The sequence below is a fragment of the Cryptomeria japonica genome, chromosome 5 (assembly GCF_030272615.1).
Source record: "Cryptomeria japonica chromosome 5, Sugi_1.0, whole genome shotgun sequence".
Lineage (NCBI taxonomy): Eukaryota > Viridiplantae > Streptophyta > Pinopsida > Cupressales > Cupressaceae > Cryptomeria > Cryptomeria japonica.
The window spans coordinates 140,233,370-140,250,679 of NC_081409.1; the positions used below are offsets into that span (position 1 = coordinate 140,233,370).

The 17,310-nt window shown below is 34.1% G+C and overlaps 1 protein-coding gene across 1 annotated transcript in view; it reads left to right on the forward strand.

Annotated features, from left to right (window-relative positions):
* Positions 1 to 17,070, forward strand: part of LOC131028485 (receptor-like protein 32) — a 42,972-nt gene extending 25,902 nt beyond the window's left edge. The window contains exon 2 of the mRNA XM_059220421.1: positions 16,256 to 17,070. Within this exon, the coding sequence (XP_059076404.1) occupies positions 16,256 to 17,070 (815 nt within the window). The remainder of the gene's footprint in view (positions 1 to 16,255) is intronic.
* The last annotated feature ends 240 nt before the right edge of the window (positions 17,071 to 17,310 follow it).

The following is a 17,310-nucleotide window of genomic DNA, read 5'->3' on the forward strand; positions in this document are numbered from 1 at the left end:
TGCACTCACCTCAATAATATCATTTGAAATTACATATATTTGGAGAGCAGTGATTATAATTTTAAAAGCATTCTATTAAATCTAATCAACATTAACATGGTATCAGAGCTAGCATAAGGAAGATCCGATCAGATTAATAAGAAGAGGAATTCTAACCACCATTAAAATCTCTCTAAATTTACAAAAATGGTGAATGGTGTAAGATTTGAGGATAGACTTGAAGGAGCTGCAAATTTTGTTTCTTGGAAGTTTAGAATAATGATGGCACTAAGAGAACGTGATTTGAACACATTTGTGGAGAAGGCAATACCTATACCTGATGAAGATGATGAGAAACTTCAATGGACAAAGAACAACAACAAGGCTATGAAGATATTAGTAGATGCAGTGAAGGATCATATAGTTCCAATCATATCCAAACTAGACACATCATATCAAATGTTCACTACTCTAGAGAACATGTAAGAAATTAATAATACTAGCAGGTCTCTTTCTCTAAAACAGCAACTCCACCATGTCAAAATGAGCAAGGGAGAAACCATCACATCTTATTCCTTAAGGATAACAGAGTTAAGAGATCAGCTATCCACCATTGGAAACACAATTGATAGCAAGGAATCAACAATGTTGGCTCTCAATGGACTTCCTACATCTTGGGAAGCATTCATACAAGGAATAAGTGCTCGATCTAAACTCCTAAGTTTGATCATTTAAAAATCGACTGCATTCAAGAAGAGTCAAGTATAATCACTAGAGGAAGGACTTAAACACCTCTAATGAAGAAATTCAAGTTCTAAATTCAAACTCCCATAAGAAAGGAAAGAAAGGTAACTTCAAATGAAAGAAAGGAAAGGACTCCCATGGAAAACACTCATTCAAGAGAAGGAGGGACATGTCTAAAGTACAATGTTATAGGTGTGACAAATATGGTCACTTTGCGATGAAGTGCCCAGATAGGCCTAAGCCACAACTCTCCTTAGCTGAAGCTAGCAAGGAAAGCCCAGACAAGGACTCTGAAAGGCTTGTATTCTATTCAGCCCTATCAAGCCAAGTATCTACTAGCCTAAATACTTGGATCATAGACAGTGGTGCATCTCGACATATAACAGGATTCAGAGAATACCTTGAGAGCCTAGTGGAAAATTCAAATGAAGAAGTCACCATTGGGGACGACTCCAACTACCCTGTCAAAGGAATAGGAACCTACAATATTCAACTAAAATCGAGCATCTCTCTTCAATTAACAGGCATATTGTTTGTGCCAGGTATCAAGCAAAATTTGGTTTCTATTTCAGCTCTTGAAGACAAAGGATACCGGATTACTTTCATGGATGGTAAAGTTCTAGCATGGCCTAAGAAATCAAATATAAAGAAAGCTCACACCATAGGAATTCGACATGGATTCCTATACAAACTTTGCACTCCTCTTTCTCAAGCCTTAATCCATGATTCTTCTACTACAAGTGAGATATGGCATAGAAGATTAGGGCATCTTCACTTTCGGACATTGCCTTCAATAGAGAAAATTGTAACAGGTTTACCTAAACTCAAACAAGATCATGAAGGAACTTGCAAAGGGTGTGCCTTAGGGAAGGAGAAAAAAAGCACCTTTCATAGTAGTGTCAAAAGAAAATCTAAAAATGTATTAGAACTTATTCATACAGATTTATGTGGACGTATGTTAGTAACCTCTTTAGGAGGATTTTTGTACTATGTTATTTTTGTAGATGACTACTCTAGGAAATCATGGATATATGTTTTAAAATGTAAAGAGTCTAATGAAGTCCTTACAAGATTTAAGGAATTCAAGGCTCTAGTAGAGAATATGTCAGGAAAAAGAATCAAAACTCTAAGATCAGATAATGGGGGGGAATATATCTCTGATAGTTTCAAAGACTTTTGTAAAAATGTTGGAATTAAGAGGAAGTTCATCGTTCCTTACAACCCTCAAAAAAATGGGGTAGCAGAAAGGAAAAATAGAACTATTGTAGAAGCACCCAAAGCCATGATGCATGACTAAAACCTACATACCTCCTTCTCGACTAAAGCCTCTAGCACTGTTGTCTACATTCAAAATAGATATCCTCATTTCCTTCTAGATAATAAAACCCTTGAAGAAACATTTTTTAGGGATAAAACCTGACATAAGTCATTTTAGAATTTTTGGGTGTCCTATTTACATCCACATACCCAAAGAGAAAAGATCTAAGCTAGAACCCTGAGGTAAAAAGGGAATATTTGTTGGCTACAATGAATTGTCTAAAGCTTATAGAATTTATATCCCTGGGAAAATATTAATTGAACTAAGCAGAGATGCTATATTTGAAGAAGATGTTGCTTTTAAAAGATCTAAAGACACTACTGAAATGGATGATGAGTCTCCACTAAATATGGAATAGGATAATCTTTCCGAGATTTAGAGGGAGATTCATGAAGATAATGATCAAGATGAACCTATGGATTCTTCTCTAGAGCCTAGAGACCCTACTAGGAGTCGGAAAAGACCTCTATGGGCAAGGAAAATGATTCAAGAAGCTAAAAATTATGCAGCTCCAAAAGGAACCTTTAGGGAAAGCAAGAGACCTAACAGATATTCCATCTATATTGCACTTATGAGTGAAATCATCACATCAGAATCTTCTTGTGTTGAGGAAGCCTTCAAACATCAAGTTTGGAAAGATGCCATGATAGAAGAATATTAGTCTATACTTAAGAATGATGTCTGGGACATTGTACCTAGACCAAAAGATAAATCAGTAGTTTCATCTAAATGGCTCTTCAAAATCAAACATGTTGCAGATGGGAGCAATGAAAAATATAAATCAAGGTTTGTTGCCAGAGGTTTCTCTCAAAAGGAGGGAATTGATTATGAAGAAACATTTTCTCCAGTTGCTCGATATACCTCCGTCAGGGTTGTGATTGCTATTGCCACATCAAAGGGATGGAAGATTCACCAAATGGATGTGAAGACCACTTTTCTTAATGGCATAATAGAAGAGGAAGTATACTTAGAGAAACCTAAAGGATTTGTGGTACATGGTGATGGTTCTCATGTTTGCAAACTAAAGAAGGCTCTATATGGTCTTAAATGGGCTCCTCGAGCTGGGTATGAAAGGATAGATAACTATCTCTTAGGATTAAGTTTATCCAAGAATGATGCAGATCCGAACTTATACTTCAAGGTAATAAATGGTGACATGTTGATTCTCATCCTTTATGTTGATGACTTATTGATTACAGGAGAGGACCATCTCATTACCAAATGTAAACAAGATCTAGCATCTGAATTTGACATGAAGGACTTAGGTCTTCTACACTATTTCCTTGGTTTAGAAGTATGGCAGCAGGTTGATGGTAACACTTTAAATCAAGGAAAGTACACTATTGATATTCTAAAAAGGTTCGAAATGATGGATTGTAAACCAATGTCTACACCCATGGAGACAAATCTACATAAGCTAAAAGAAGTACCAGCAAACTCTGGATTAGCAGATTCCACTCTCTACCAATAGATGATTAGGTCCTTAATGTACTTGGTCAACACTAGACCATATATTTGTTATGTAATAAATGTTACACTTAGTTGCAGCGAAACATATTCTGAGATACCTACGTGGCACAATTGGATATGGATTAAGATATAATAATGTAGACCTAAATCTACATGGATATACTGACTCTGATTGGGCTGGAAGTGTGGTTGATCGTAAGAGTACTTCGAGGTGTTGTTTCAACTTCGAATCAACCAGGATTTCCTAGATTAGCAGGAAGCAATCTTCAGTGGCACAAAGTTCCACCGAAGCAGAGTACATTATTGCATCTATGGGAGCTCTAGAAGTTGTGTGGTTAAGAAAACTTCTTGTAGGATTGTTTGAACAATCCCTAGATCCCACGATCATCCACTATGATAACCAGAGTTGTATAAAGCTTTCAGTGAATCCAATATTCCATGGCAGATCAAAGCACATTGAGATCCCTTACCATTATGTTAGAGACATGGTAGAGAGAAATGTTATCTAGTTGAGATATATTAGTATAGATGAACAAACAATAGACATTCTCACCAAGCCTCTCTCCAAAACAAAGGTGGAATACTTTAGAGGTTAGCTTGGTATGGTAGAAATATAATGTTATATAAGATTGAGTCTCGACTATATAAATTTATTGTACTAATATATTTTAAAGATGTTTAATGCGTAAACTCTTTTTGGTCATGTGTGACCTCATGGGCTCCTGTGAACTTCTTGAAAGATGACAATATTTCAAAGATGTCCATCTATTCTTCAAGTTACTGTTGTAAGGTGACGACTTTATAACAGCTTAACCTTCCTATCATGATGGATATAATGTGACTTGATATCTGTGGACATATCATGATAGTTGATATCTCTTAAGTAATATTAAGATGTGGATAATCATAATGAGTTATATTACTGAGATATCTCATGGTGGATATTATGTGACTTAATATCTGTGGATATGCCATGAGTTGATATCCTTATGATAGGCATCATGTGACTTGATGTCAATGCACATATCATAATGGATATCATGAGTATGGTGAATATCATGTGACTTGATATTCTTGGACATGCCATTACTCCTGATATTACATTGAGGAGATATCTCTCTCATAATACATATAGATCTATTGTGTTTATTTCAGGACAGTAATCATCCTCCCTAGCTAAGAGGGAGTGTTAATGAATTGTAGCTTCGGTCGGAGTATTTTCATCGATGTATATTGTCATGATTATAACTATCACAATGCATGACTGAAATTCAGAATCATGTATATATATATACATGATCATAAATTATGCCATTCATGTTGTTGATATTAGTCATGTTATTGTTGATATTTGATGATGTTGATTTACACTGATATTAATGTTGATACCACATTATAACATATATCGATTTTGTGAAGTATCAATATTTAATATCGATTCATTTATATGAATTGACTATGTATGTCAACTGTGGTTTTTGCCTACATTATGAATTGATAGTGAATATCGACTAATAAAACATTAGTGTATCGCGTCGATCTAACTAACATATCTCACATAGAGACATGCCTCTACGCGAACCATGTTCACGTAGAGGCATTCCTCTATGGGAGATATGTTCCTTCAGCATCGTCTATTATTATGATCAATCCAAATTCTTATGAGACATAGAAAACATAAGTGCCAAGCAAGATATATAGAATATATATAACCTGAAATCATTCCAGAAATATCAACGAACATATATACAGTTCGAATCAATATTAGAATTGCATCATCTCTAAGCATTATTGAATTGACATTGAAAACAAGATAATAGTAGATCAATATATGTTCATATTGCACTCACCTCAATAATATCATTTGAAATTACATATATTTGGAGAGCAGTGATTATAATTTTATAAGCATTCTATACACTGCTAAATCTAATCAACATTAACATTAATAAATTATAATATTATAATATTTTAATATATATTATTATATATTATATATCAATATATTAATAATATATAATATATAATATATTATATATTATTAATTATATTTATAATAAAAAATAATAAAAATCAAATATTGGATTTGTATTAGATATCGGATTTGTATCAGATATTCGTTATTTTTGACAAAAATCAACATCCTTGATATTTGCCTTGGCTTTGCATTGGGATTTGGCTAGGACATGTCAAACCTGGAAAGCCAATAGAAAAAATGTGGTTTTGAGTCTTCCTTGCTTTTCTAGACTTTGCCCTAGAAGTTGGCAACCTTTTTTATAGCTGAAACAAAAAGGGTTTTTTTAGGACATTCTCAACTTTCCAACAATATAAGTTTTGTCTTATTTTTGCTTTAATAGATAATTAGTATTCATTTTCTAAATGAATTCCAACTAAAGTCTTGATTGATAGGCTGATTGAAAAACATCTATAACTTTCAAATAGTATCACATTTTTTGAATCTGAAACATGTGTCACATTATATGCTTTGCATACTATAGGATAGAAAAAAAAAATTGTAAAGTTTTGACCAAGTTAAGGTGGTCAGACATACAAGTTTTTATATTTTAAAAAAGTTGTAGTAAAAAATTCATAATTAATTATTTACTTCAAAAAAAATTACAAAAAAATATGTGTCACATCCAAACATGAGTCTTCTACTTATATATAAAATCTTATAATAAAATATTATGATTTGATTGTGGTTAGGGAGGTCAAACAGACACCTACTTCTTATCTTTTTCCTAAAATGTTAGTACTACTACATTGAAATTTCAAATTTTCATCAAATGGGTTTTGTTTTTTTAAAAAAAAATTTAGTAGCTTAGAAACTAAATTCAATTTTCTATAAATTCTATTCTTACATATTTTTCAAATAATGATGATATCTTATTTAAATTTTACATCCAATTGTCTAACTCTGATCATAATATTTCAATATGACCATTGGAAGTTATCCTAATTTAGGGAACCCTGCATAAGAGAATATTTCCTAATTCATTTTCATCCTACATTATCCATCACTATTCAAGCACTCCCTAAGAGTAAGTATTGTGAGTGAATTCATTCAAATCTAAGCATTATGGAACAATTTACAACAATCTTCATGCAAAAGGTGTTGTTATGATTGAATCTTTTATACCTTGTCACGTCATATTATTGCATCAATATTTGTGGATCTTATTCAATTAACATTGCATCATCATCAACAACAAGATCAAGCTTGAGACCTTGTAATATTGTGGATCCAACACTTTACTTCAAAGCTTTCCTTTATATTATCTTCATTAAAGGGTTCATTCTAACTTGGGGTTTAACTGAGGAAAACCCCTATCAATCCAACACCACGATTCCTCTCTTGTGTGTGTAGGTGACAAGTTTAGAAGAGAAGAAATACAGATCTAGAAATTGTAGACTAAGACAAGAAAAACCAGATTCTGGAGAACCAGAAAACCCTGCATAGTGGCAATTGTTGAACAGTATCCAACACTTTTCTGAATTTTTTTAGGAGGATATTCTAAGTGATATTTTGATCCCAAAAGAAATTATGTTATCTGCATCTAACAACTTTCGGACTAGGTCATGCCTAGCCCCATATTCTGACATTTCTAACTTCAAATTTCAGGCATAAGTTCCTCTTTGATTCCCATTTCTAAATATGTATTCAAAGTCTATGTATTTGATTTGTAGCTTTCAATTTATGTTTACATTCAATTTTATATCATTATCCCTAGTTCACATCATTTTCAAATCAATTCAATTCAACTAAAAGGAGATATTGAATAGTTTCTAACTCATTTTCAATATGTTTGCAATAGGGCCTATTCAATCTCCTAAATGCATTGAGGTGTTAAATGTGTTTGATTCCTAGTTTACACTAAATATTTATATTTTTATTCACTAAGTTTCCTTGCACTTCATTCCTAAGATGTATACATCACCTAGTATCATGTCCAATAACTCAATTATATTAATAATGGGCCTTCGGGTTAGAAGAAGAGACATAAAATTTGAGGTATTTATAGGATAAATAGGGGGAGTTGGATCAAGTTTTGTAGGATAAAAGAATGGAGGGGATTAGAAAGATGGGAAAACTATTGATTCCTTAGTCTATAATGTGAGGGGGCCATAATAGAAGGTGTTATTACATTGTAACCTACTTTTGAATGTTATTAGAAGAAGAATTGATTTTAATATTTAATTCTTATATTTTTATTGAATGATTGGTAATTGGAGAAGCATCCATGAGCTGACCAACAAAAGTCGATGAGGAAGAACCTTGATACTATTTGGTCAATAGCTGATAACCAAAAAGAGTTATGCAAAGATGTGTGAATGAAGGATACTACATTAATAATATCGTACCACAAATGTGTAGCTACAAGTTTTTGATAAAAACTCATTGCACATCAACATTTAGTATAGAATATAGGATTTAAAGAAGAAGGATTGGTAGCACCCTATGAAGTTAGTCACTTTCTCCTTGACCCTTGCTTGCAATGAAAAAATCAATTGAAATGAGACTTGAGGTCTAATGTTAGCTTAAAAAATCCGGAGAAATTGATTGACAAGTTATGAGAAGGAATGCATTGAATTATGCAATGAGAAAAATTAATCCAAGGATGTATCTTTCAATGATCAATGAAAGAGTTTTGTAAGAAGAGCATCTTTGAATAGAAAACCAATGTATAGTGCAGTAAATGTTGACACAAGGTTACTAGGTTCTCCTTTCCCATTTTATTTTTAAAAATTGGATGTTTCAAAATTTATAAGTATCCAAGTTTTTTAGGATGGTATATGAAAATGGGCTATGAGTGCCATATATTGGAAGGTTAGGTTAAGACTCATGTTGGTTCATATTTGTTGATTATTATTGTAAAGAGGTGACATTTTGCAAGAGCTTGTTTATGGTGGGATAAATAGGTGAGGTAGTAGATTGTGATGGCCTAAAACTAACTATAGACTAATTAGAATTTTGGTAAGTGAAGGGAGGAGGAAATTGGCTAATATTGTGTTGGGAAACAAGAGGATTGGTGTTTTGAGAAATAAACAAAAGCATAGAGGAATGTGAGATAAAGTTATATTGATTTATAGGATTTTGCATTTATCCCCAAAAATAGGTGGATAACCATGGGAATCATTAAAAAAAAAATTGAGGATGCATAACAAAATAGGAAGAAAGGAAGGAAACATAAAGAACCAAAGTTTAAAGGTGTAGACTATAAAATCTTGAGTAAATAGGTCTAAAAAGAAAATAATAATAAGGATCCATAAGGTAAATTAGGAAAATATCGAGTAAATGATCAACTAGGAGGAAAATTATACAAAAGAAAGGGTAAAGAAAAGCATGCAAGGATATATAAATAAATATAAAAGTAAGTATAGAAGAAAACATGTCAAGCAAGGAAAAGGAGAATAAACTCAAATTACTCCTAAGTGGGCAAAGGTAAACATGGAACGAGAATATAAGCTGGTGTAAAGTGGTTAAAAGAAAATAGGAATAAAAAAAAAATGAAATCTAAACTGAAGGTATACAAGTGTATATGGGATAGAAGTGCTTGTGTATCATTGAATAATATCTTGGAGAATCAACCACATCCTCCAAAAAAAACTGATTTTTTTTAATTGATTTGTGTTATTTTTCCTCTTAACTTTCATTTTCTATTATGTATTTCATCTTCATACTCATTTATACTTGGCGTGCAAGCATGTGATCAACTAGTTTCACATTAGACATTTATTTAATTATCCAAATTTTATGAGGCAACACACCATGCAAGCATTTCTAATACTAAAAGAATATATAAATAAAAGCTTAATATAACTACAAATAGTTTATGTCCTCGAGTGGAATCAAGACATTTTTTATATTAAGCCTTTGATAAGAGTAATACAAGACTCTAATCTAAAATAATTTTAACAACATAATGATACACAAAATAAAAATTAGAAATAAACTTGAATACAATATAAGGAATAAAATATCCACACAAAGAGGTAACACAAGATGTATGAGGGAAAATCCTTTTTTGAATAAACCACCCTCCAAAAGCATATACATAATATATTCCCAAAAAAAAGTTCTATTATAATGCACTATAGGGTCACACCTTTAACATGATGATCACCATCTTACTCCTCTAGAGAAGCAGTGGGCCAATAGTCACGCATTAGTATACTGAGAGGCTAAAAAAGTTAGTAATTATCTAGGAATTATGCAACTTTATTGGTACCAATAGCACATGATTACTGAGGCATTTGTGCATAAGTATTAGGTCAATGTGCAATTTTGTGGTGGTCAAAACAAATGGTTAAAGGGGCAATAGAGAATATGTATTAGATGTCAACTCAAAATGACCACTTTTTGACTCTTATGTGCACAACAAATCATGTCAAATTTGGTGTAACGAGCCAAAAGCCAAAACAATAGTTATAAGCACTTCAAGGGCTTCCAAAAAAAAATCGTCAAAATCCAATGTACAATTTAAAATCTTAAGATACAAAATTAACTATAAGTTATAACAACTAATGGTACTCGTCCCCTAATAGAATTCATGTTTACTTAAGCGAAAACAACTTTTCTCGAAGTTTCAAAGTCATTTTATTTCCCAACCAAATGAAAATATGAAGGACAACTGTGTCATCAATTGTTAAGGGTAGACCACAGTAGGTCGCATTGCTCACACATAGCACTCACTTTCTTGTCTAATCTGTTAAAAATCTGAAACAATTGTCCTTTTTGTCTGGTCATTGTGAAAGCTATGATAGGGGAAGCGTACCAATAGCCATTATAGTTGACTTGGTGCACCCATAGATTCTAAATGGTACATCAGATTTTGACGATTTTTTTTTGTTGTCTTCACATGTGACTTAACTACGTATAGTTATTGTTCTGGCTTCTTGGTAGTAACAATGCACAATCCATTATGCGTGCAAGAGTCAAAAAGTACACATTTCAAAGTGTCGCCTAATACCTGCTTAAAGATGCCCCAATAACCGTGCACTTAAAATTGCAATTACTTATGCACTATAAGATACCAATAATGATGCACAAATGAATCAATTATGATCCACAAGTACTTAAAAATAGTGGGAAGTCATATACCTCAATCATGGGAAGTCTTCCTCCTTGGCTATGGGGGTTTTTCAATGTTCATCAGAGTTGACAAGCCTAAACCTGCCATATAATTATTTGGAAGGTCCTTTTTCTCTCACCTTTGTGAAATTAAAGATTCTTGATCACTCTAAAAATGAATTGAGTGGGCATTTAGTGGCTGTTATTGATGAGCATGTCTTGAATGTGGAAAGATTGATCCTTTCAGACAAGAAGTTGGAAGGGAAAATCCTAGCTTTATTAGGGAAGATAAGCCCTATGTATCCCTGGATTTGTCAGGGTATTTGTGAACAGGCAATGTCCCTGCTAGTTTGGGTGGTTTGCTAAATCTTCTGGTGCTGAATTTGGAAAGCAGTAGTTTGAATGGAAAAAATACTGGCAACCTTGGCAACATATCACAGATTGTCATACTTAATATTGCAAATAATCATTTGATTGTTAGGATCCCCAATGAGCTGGGGAATATGACACAACTTAGTTCTTTCTGCGCCCAAAAGAATAACATACAAGGCCTTCTTCCGCTTTCTTTTACAAAATTTTCAGGGTTAGAAGTGCTTGATGTTGGAGAAAACAAACTAGCAGGGCCTATCCCAGATCTAATTGCTAAATTTATCAAGTCTGCAAGTTCTTATGATGAGATATAACAAGTTCGAAGGCAAAGTTCCTTCATAGATCGGTAAAATGCCTCTGATTCAGATTATAGACCTTCTTCAAATCTGTTGTGTGGTGAAATCCCAGAAAAATACTACAATTTTTCAACCATGAACAATGTACAGCAGAAGTACTTTCAGTTTCTAGGGGGAGACAGTTCAAATTACTATTAAGCTGACTTGAATGTATTTATCAAGGGCGAAAAGTTGCACTTTGAATACATTCTTTCTAGCTTCACATGCATTATTTGTCACATTACAGATTCAGGGGCCATCTTCCACCTGGAATTAGAAGTTTTAAATGCTTGATGTTTCTCAGTCTCTCCATGAACACTCTCGGTTGGCCGATTCCAGAGACCCTGGAAAATTTTGGGCAGATGGAATCCCTTGACCTTTCTCTGAACAAATTTACAGGACATATTCCATTCCAGATTGGTCCTATAAATTATTTTGGATATCCAAATCTGTCTTATAACAATCTATCAGGAAGGATACATGATTTCATACGATGACATTTGACAATTCATCATTCTTAGGAAATCCAAATTTGTGGGGATGCCCGCTTGTAAAGAATTGTTCTTACCCTCTTTGAAAATTGTCTTCTCCTCCTATCATGGATGTTAAGGAAGACGAAGAATAAGCATTTCTATGTTGGATTGTCAATTGCAGTTGGATTTTCTATGGTGGTGATGGTGCTTGCACTAAAAGTAATTTGGAGGAATAAATGCTTTGAAGTGATGGACTTTGCCAGGCCTTTCAATTGGTGAAGGTAATTTCAGTTGTGGATGGCTGAACTCCTCGGTGTCTGTAAATAAGTGGAGGAAACCTTAAACATTTTGTTCAAAGTTTTAGTTGTGTATTGTATTGCCTTGATTTTCAAGCATTACTAAGCACATTAGCAGATAGACCATTATCTAGCCTTCTGTTCTGTTTTTTTATATGAATTAATAATTATCCAGAGAGTAAAGGAAAACTGAACACGGAGTTATGACTTTGTATTTTGAAGGGACTTTTTAGAACGTATATCTAGTGTTATTCTTGTTCCTTTAAGCAATCTCTTTCATTGACATTCAAAGGTTTTTCTAATCAATCAATGGTTCAATCAAATAATCTATTTTCTAAGGACAAGTAAGAATTGGCAAGTTCATTAGGATATAATACTGATTAATATTCATATCATTCATTAAGATATAATAGTTTTTTATAAAACATTTGTTTTTAATTTATTTAATTTAATAAGTTAAAATAAATAACTTTAAATTAATTATTTTTAGTTATGAGTGATTCTAGTTAAATAAATGTGAAGTAGAATATTGATATTTAAATTTTAAAATAATGTCAATAAATAATTTTGGTGCAGTTTATATTTTATGAGTTGATATAGAGACCTCCCACTCTAAGTGTCATGTAGAATTCTATGTAAGATTTTGACCATTCTATAGGTTATCATTTTTTATGGGCATGAATTTGTCTTAGGGCCATGGATATCATTTGATAAATCCTGCACTTACATTGTTTAGGTCACCTTGAAGTTTGTTTCTCCTTAAATGTTAAGGAATAGTGATATTTAGAACTATCATTGTGAGGCTACCACATCACTCCATCAAGTTTTCCTAAGACAACCCTTAGAAATGGTATGCTTTAGCATCATTTTAACTACCATGAATGGTAAAGTCATCCATATGCATTTACATGCAATCATTCACCGGCTCCACAAACAATCATTCACCAACTCCACAAACATAGTGAGCACAACTCAATGGAATGTAGTTGGAGTGTTACACGACCCCACAAGAATTTTATAAGCAAAGGCAAAGGCTCCACATTGGTGGATAAATGTGATTTTATCTTGGTCCTCCAAAGCTACTTGGATTTGGTTGGCATTATAAATAACTCTCCCAAATTAGTAGATTTTTTATACCTTGTGACATTAGTATCTTAGGAACATTAGAGAGAAAGAAACTAAACATAAGGAAAAGTTTGAGTTTTTTTCACCCACATAACCAGCAAGATGAGAAGTCAATAAATTCAAGTATTTTCCCAAAGAATCCTCTTGAATAATTCTTAAATAACTAATAAAATACTTAAAAAATAGAATCAAACTTGAAGTCAAAATCAACTCCAGACACAGTTACTAGGAGACCCATCTCCTACTCCTGGAGACACATCTTGGAGACGGAGACATGTCTCCGGTACCAAAGATGTTTTTGTAAACTTTTGGATGCATAGGGTGCTTTTGGCTGTCATCTCCAAATTCTCTTGATCAAAAATTGGCATCTCCTGCTTAAAAACTTAGGACAAAATGCAGTAAAAGGCAAAAAAAGGAAAGCAAATAAATAAAATAAGCTTGCAGCAAAACAAAGTCGTAGGGAAATAACTAATAAGGAAACCGTGTCGCAGGAAGACGAAAATCCATGCAAAGTTATAGTGTGATCAGATCTACTGCCAGTGTAGACTTTTTGAGAGACATAAACACTTGTATGACTGATTTGTTGTTATTGCAATGGTCTAAAGAGAAATTGCCTTTACTCTTTAGCCAACAATATTGAGTGTGCTCAACACCTATATTACCTTACTTTCTCTAAAACATTTAGATTGGCTATGGTATTGATAGTATAAGCAATTTTAATTCCAATTTTTTATCAATTTTGAAATTAATGTTAAACTTTACCAATGCTCTTGTTTTCAAAGTTCTCTGTCATAATATTTTCTGAAAATTATTAAATTATCTTAAAAAAAATTGACGTCTTCAAATACCACTCTCTCTTATTTTTGAAAATTAACCGTACCAGTACCGTACCAATACCAATACCAATACCAATCTCTAGAGTCTCTAAATACCCCGTCTCCTGATAACCTTGACTCCAACATTTAAAAGAAATCTTTTGCGAATGAACGCACTTTAGCTATCTAGTGTCAGAAATCTGCAGGCACTTAAAGCCAGCTTGGTGTCTGTTTTATTTCAGCTTTCAACATCCAAATAAAGTTCATCAACCTAATAAAGAATTTGTTGATCTCAAAATTTTATAGAACCTAGCTCTGATTCTACCATGACTCAGAGATCCTAACAACAAAATACTTTTATTACGATATTACAAAATAAGATGATTGCAGTAACATGTGACTTGTTCAAATTGGAAAAAGTCACATTACAACCAGAACCGTTTTTCTGGCAGCCTAAGAATTTCTAGGCATTTTCCTTACTCTTTACAAAGAAAAGCGAGAGTAGGCTACTTTCATGCTGTTGCAAAAGAACATTGAACTGGGACAAAAGCTGTGAGATGATAATGGCTCGCATGAACGGTTTGGGTATCCTCCTCCTCTACTCTATTTTCTTTTTAAGCTTTCTATCTCATTGTCTCTATGGATGTCCATTTCATGAATTGAAATCTCTTTTGAGTATAAGGAACAATTTAAGCGACTCCTTCGATGAGCTCAGCTCTTGGGAGGGAGAAAATTGTTGTACATGGAGAGGTGTATACTGTGATGAAGTGGAGATGGGTAGGCCAGTCTACAAGCTGGATATCCATGGGTTTCAACTTAGAGGCAATATGAGTTCAAGCTTGCTTGAATTCAAACATTTGAGGCATTTGGATTTTGGGGGTAATTATTTCAGCTGGGAGAGTCTCATGCCTGCAGGCTTGGGTTCCTTAACAAACTTAACATATCTAGATATGTCTAGAGGGAATTTAAAGAGAAAAACCAAGTTGGGAAGTAAAACGTACATCTCTTATGAGGCACTCTTTCCTCATAGAATTAATTTGAGTTTGAGCATACAGTGGTTGTCTGCTCTGCCATCACTAAAATATCTTGCATTGAATGGGTTAGATCTGCAGGGCTCTGAAATAAGCCAAGTTATCGGTAGTCTCTCGAAGCTTAACCATTTGGAGTTGTTTGAATGTGGTCTACAAGGTTGCGCCGTACTTAATTCCTTGGTCAATCTTTCCTTCCTTAGTTTTCTAGACCTAAGTGATAATAGCATTTCGGGATCAATACCTAGTTGGATGGGATATATGACCAAACTAACTTCACTTGATCTGAGTTTCAATGCTCTAAATGGTTCTATACCTCCTGGCTTAGCTGATCTTCATTTCCTCACATACCTTGACCTCTCACACAATATATTGAGCGGTAATATACCTTCTCTGTCGCACACTCATTCTGGAAGTCTTTCCTATTTGGACCTTGGGCACAACGAATTAGCAGGCACAATACCACCCAGCTTGGGTTTTCATATGAATCTTTCTTACATAGATCTTAGTTACAACAAGCTTAGTGGTCAAATACCTCCTCCTATTGGAAATCTCTCTACTCTTGTCCGGTTAGGATTACAAGGTAATAATCTGAGTGGAACCCTTCCCCTGACTTTTTGTCAATTGTCTTCCCTCATTTATCTTAGTGTGAGCAACAATGTGTTGAATGCAAGTGTTCATCCTTCACTTCAGCTACCGTCCTCTCTCCAAATTTTAGACCTCTCAAGCAACAACATGGTTGGAATAATTTCAGAAGTTCTTTTTCAGAACACTTTCAAGTTAGAAAAGCTTTTTCTGAGTGACAGTGGATTGAGTATCAATTTTAGCTCGACTTGGATCCCCCAATTCCAACTTTCAGAGCTATCTTTGAGAGGATGTAAAATTGGAGGCCCGATCCCGAGTTGGATCTCAACGCAATATGGGCTTCAAACCTTGGACTTGTCAAATGCCTCCATTTGGGAAAATATTCCTCCTTGGCTATGGAGTTTTTCATCACAGTTGACAAGCCTATACCTGTCATATAATTATTTGGAAGGTCCTTTCACTCCCACCTTGTTGAGATTACAGATTCTGCATCTCTCCAAAAATGAATTGAGTGGACATTTAGTGGCTGATATTGGTGAGCGTGTCTTGTCTGTAGAAAGATTGATCCTTGCAAACAACAAATTGGAAGGGAAAATCCCAGCTTCATTAGGGAATATAAGCTCTCTGTATTAACTGGATTTGTCAGGAAATTTTTTAACAAGCAGTATCCCTGCTAGTTTGGGTGGTATGCTAAATCTTCGGATGCTGAATTTGGAAAACAATCGTTTGGATGGAATGATTCCTGGCAACCTTGGCAACCTAACACAGATGTCCATACTCAATATTGCAAATAATCGTTTGAATGGTAGGATCCCTAATGAGCTGGGTAATATGACACAACTTAGGTCTTTCCGCATCCAAAAGAATAACATACAAGGGCTTCTTCCGCTTTCTTTCAGAAAACTTACACAGTTACAAGTGCTTGATGTTGGAGAAAACAAATTGGCAGGGCCTATTCCAGATTGGATTGCTATTTTATCGAGTTTGAAAGTTCTGGTGATGAGATATAACAAATTCAAGGGCAAACTTCCTCTGCAGATCGGTGAAATGCCTCTGATTCAGATTATAGACCTTTCTTCAAATCTGTTGTGTGGTGAAATCCCGGAAAGCTACTTCAATTTTTCAGCCATGAACAGTGTGCAGCAAAAGTACTTCAAGTTTCTGGGGGAAGACAGTTCAAGCTACTATATAGATAACTTAAATATGATTATCAAGGGCAAAGAGAGGGAGTTTACATACATTCTTTCTAGCTTCACATGCATTGATTTGTCACATAACAGATTCAGGGGCCATCTTCCACCTGTAATTGGAAATCTTGAAGGCTTGATGTTTCTCAATCTCTCCATGAACACTCTAAGTGGACCGACTCCAGAGACCCTGGGAAATTTAGGGCAGTTGGAATCCCTGGACCTTTCTTTGAACTTTTTTCAGGACAAATTCCATTCCAGATTGGTCTTTTAGATTTTATGGGATATTTAAACCTGTCTTACAACAATCTATCAGGAAGGATACCATGGAAAGATCATATGATGACATTTGACAATTCGTCATTCTTAGGAAATCCAAATTTGTGGGGATGCCCGCTGGAGATGAAGTGTTCTCACCCTCCTCCAAAACCCTCTCCTCCTTCGAAAATGGATGTTAAGGAAGACGGGGAAGAAGAATTTCCCTGGTATGAGATTAGTGTTGGATTGTCAGTTG